Here is a 3,222-nt window from a genome sequence, read left to right on the forward strand (position 1 = left end):
ACCATATTACATCAACTGCCAGTACTTTGGAGGAAAAAATGTCAATTAAGCCAAAGAATACATTACTCTCTTTCCTTCCTCTTCTTTTTTTTTGGGGGTGGGGGTGGGGGTGGCAAGCACAAGAAAATAAAGAAAGGTTCTAGAACACAGACAATGAAAATGTCAATTAAGCCAAAGAATACATTACTCTCTTTATTTTCCCTTTTTTTTTTCAGGGGGGGGGGTGGCGTTAGCAAGCACAGACAAATAAAGAAAGATTCTAGAACACAGACAAATAAAAATGTCAATTAAGACAAGGAATGCATTACTCTCTTTCCTTCCTCTTTATTTTCCCTTTTTTTTTTTTTTTTTTTTTTTTTGGGGGGGCATTAGCTAGCACAGACAAATAAAGAAAGGTTCTAGAAATTGTAGTCAACCTTTCAAACAAATAAATTTTTGGAATTCCATACCTATACTCCGTACAAACAAACAAACAAACAACAAACTCAGCCTTATCCCACCTTGATGGGGTTTGGTTACATGGATCCATTCAAAAAAAATTATAATTTCAAGGAAATAGTGGAATATAATTAAAAACCGGGGGGGGGGGGGAGAATAAACATAAAAACAGCATAAAGAAGGATAGAAAGCATAATGTTCCATTAAAAAAAATGTGCAACAGACTCACAGAAAACATGTATAATACATTTGGTTAGTAAAAGTATTATGAAAAGAAAATGGATGTTTTAGCATACATATTAGTCTAAAGCCACAGATCAAAAATCCCCTTGGAGAGGGGCATGGCCAGGCTTTTGGCTTGTAATTAACACAGTGCACCCAACCATGCTATAGTGAAAAAAAATTGCTAGATTAAGCATTTATAGGGTTCTGGTTAATTCCAAATTATTGATAAACCATGTTCTACAGATCAGGCCTTCAAAGAACACAGACATATCATGTTGCTTTGAGCCAGTTGAAACTTGTGAGTGCTAACTGCTAAGCATTAGTACATAATAAAACACATCCCACACATTTATTAATGAAATCCAAACAAGAACAATAAAGCAGAATGAAAGCCACAGTGAAATCCCCCCCCCCCAGTGACTTTCCCATGAAACATTGGATAAATAATAACCGTGAAATGGAAAATCTCATTGAAAGAAAAATCCAATGAGAAGTAATGGGTAGCTCACAAGGAGCAGAAAATGTATAACCAATGCTAGTATCTGAAGTATCCTTGATGGAAGGCTAATAACAGCTGGGAAACTAAAAGAAAACCCTTGCAACTAATTACTTCAGATGAACTCCCGATTTATAATTGGGTGAACTGACTTTCTAATAACTGGACCCTTAAACAAACAACAGCTAAAACAACACCAGTGTCTGAATGCTCTTACGTTCCTGCTTAATAAATCTAAATTAAAGATTAGATCTATTAGAAGCACTTTCTTTCCCAACCTTGTTGTCCTCTGCCCACAAATAAGGATCCTCAAAATTCTATTCAACAAGAAGGATGTCACCAATGTTCAATTCCAATAGGATAAAAATGCAAGACCTAAAATGATTGACTTTGCCCCTTAGTTTGAAGACTCTAAATAACAATACAAGATGAATGGTATATTTAGGGAAAAAAAAAAAGCCAATTCTTATATCAAGAATTTTTGGCTCTCCACCATTTTAACATCATCACATCACATGTAGTAGCTTTCTTCGATCTGTATAAAAGTGATCACCATTACTTTGTTTAAAATAAATAATATCATGTGGAAATTATACAAAATAATACATCCCTTTTATAAATTGACATCAAGTTCATCAAATGCAATTACTTTCTCAAAATGAGATAGTTGTTTCTAGTAAGGATAAACATAAACAATAATGGGAGGCTGAATAAGGTTCAAAACACAGCAACATCTTCTCATCAAACAAATTGTGGCAAATGTATTCATTATTCACAACTACTATTAACCAAAGACGATACAAAACTCTAGCTCCTCATGATAACGCATCAGTAAGATTTACGAATCCCTAGGCGCAACCAGATCCACATGGAGCATCAACAATAAAAGGAACGAGAGGAAAAGTCTTGGACATAGAAAAATACCATGTGATCGAACGATGGAGGGACCTTATCACCGAAATCAAAATCTTCAGCCATTACCGGATCTCAAACAATCGACCCGCGGTAGACTTTCGAACAAACTGCACAAACAAAACCGGAGTTCATGAGATCGAACGCGCATTTAAACAAAAACGGAAAACCTACCGCGAGAGAATGAGATCGCGGAAATCTTCAGAAACAAAGCCATAGCTACGGATCTATCTATTCGATTCGAAAATTTCAAACAAACAAACAGAAGAAAACAAAGATCGGTGAGTACCCTTTTAAAGCTTAAACCTTGAACTGAAACGGAGGGATAAGAAAGGAGGATTTTAGGAGATGAAAACGAGGGGATGAGGGAACTGGGGGGAGATTTATTCTCCGGCGACCGGCGTTAATGTGGTAGTTGTTGGGTATGGGCTTCTATCGTCTATATCGCGGAAATTTGATAATTGGAAGCTGTGGTCTGTGGAGCTTTCTACCGTCAGATGTGAATCTTTGTGAATGTTTGACTGGGTGAGCAAGTCACCGGTTAATCTTTGATTGGGTGAACAATATATATATATATATATATATATATAAGATTGGGTGAATTACTTATATTGGGTTTACGGATAATCACACTCGAACTATGACTTCCACCATGTCAAGGTGACACTCTATGGGGTGAAAAACTCAATGCCACGATTCCTAAATGACTTGATCACTTGGTCCTGTTGGTAAGCAACGAACTTGGTACAAACTGTAACGTAAACTCAAATGTCCTAAGCTCGACTCCTACTAGGCACACCTTAAGCCACTCATATGAGGTGTTGAGGTGTTTAATGCTCTTTCGTTGTTTTAGCAAAAAAAAAAAAGAAAAAATCTAAGTTTGACTTTGATGAATGACTATGCTGTCGGTGAAGGCAACTACAAGTCAAATTGGATTATGAAACTATTGAATCTTTGTATTTTTGCAGTTTTTTCACCAATATTTCTTATAAATGATGTTTAATGTGGAGAGAGAATATAGGATTCATTGCATACTAATAGTGCATGTAATGTTATAATAAGGTTGTATGTTGGAATTTGCACATCCGCATCGTGGGGATCCTTTTCCTAAAAACAAATGCTAGATTGCTAGTGGCATCAAAAGGTTTGTG

At 36.1% G+C, this 3,222-nt stretch overlaps 1 protein-coding gene across 1 annotated transcript in view; it reads right to left on the reverse strand.

The window, feature by feature from the left end:
• Positions 1-2,521, reverse strand: part of LOC122080659 (DNA-binding protein S1FA-like) — a 3,482-nt gene extending 961 nt beyond the window's left edge. The window contains exons 1-2 of the mRNA XM_042647469.1: positions 2,361-2,521; positions 2,084-2,181 (exon numbers count right to left, since the gene is read on the reverse strand). Coding sequence (XP_042503403.1) covers positions 2,084-2,137 — 54 coding nt within the window. The 5' untranslated portion in view covers positions 2,138-2,181; positions 2,361-2,521. The remainder of the gene's footprint in view (positions 1-2,083; positions 2,182-2,360) is intronic.
• Between the last annotated feature and the right edge of the window lie 701 nt (positions 2,522-3,222).

Source organism: Macadamia integrifolia, chromosome 6, assembly GCF_013358625.1.
Source record: "Macadamia integrifolia cultivar HAES 741 chromosome 6, SCU_Mint_v3, whole genome shotgun sequence".
Taxonomy (NCBI): Eukaryota; Viridiplantae; Streptophyta; class Magnoliopsida; order Proteales; family Proteaceae; genus Macadamia; species Macadamia integrifolia.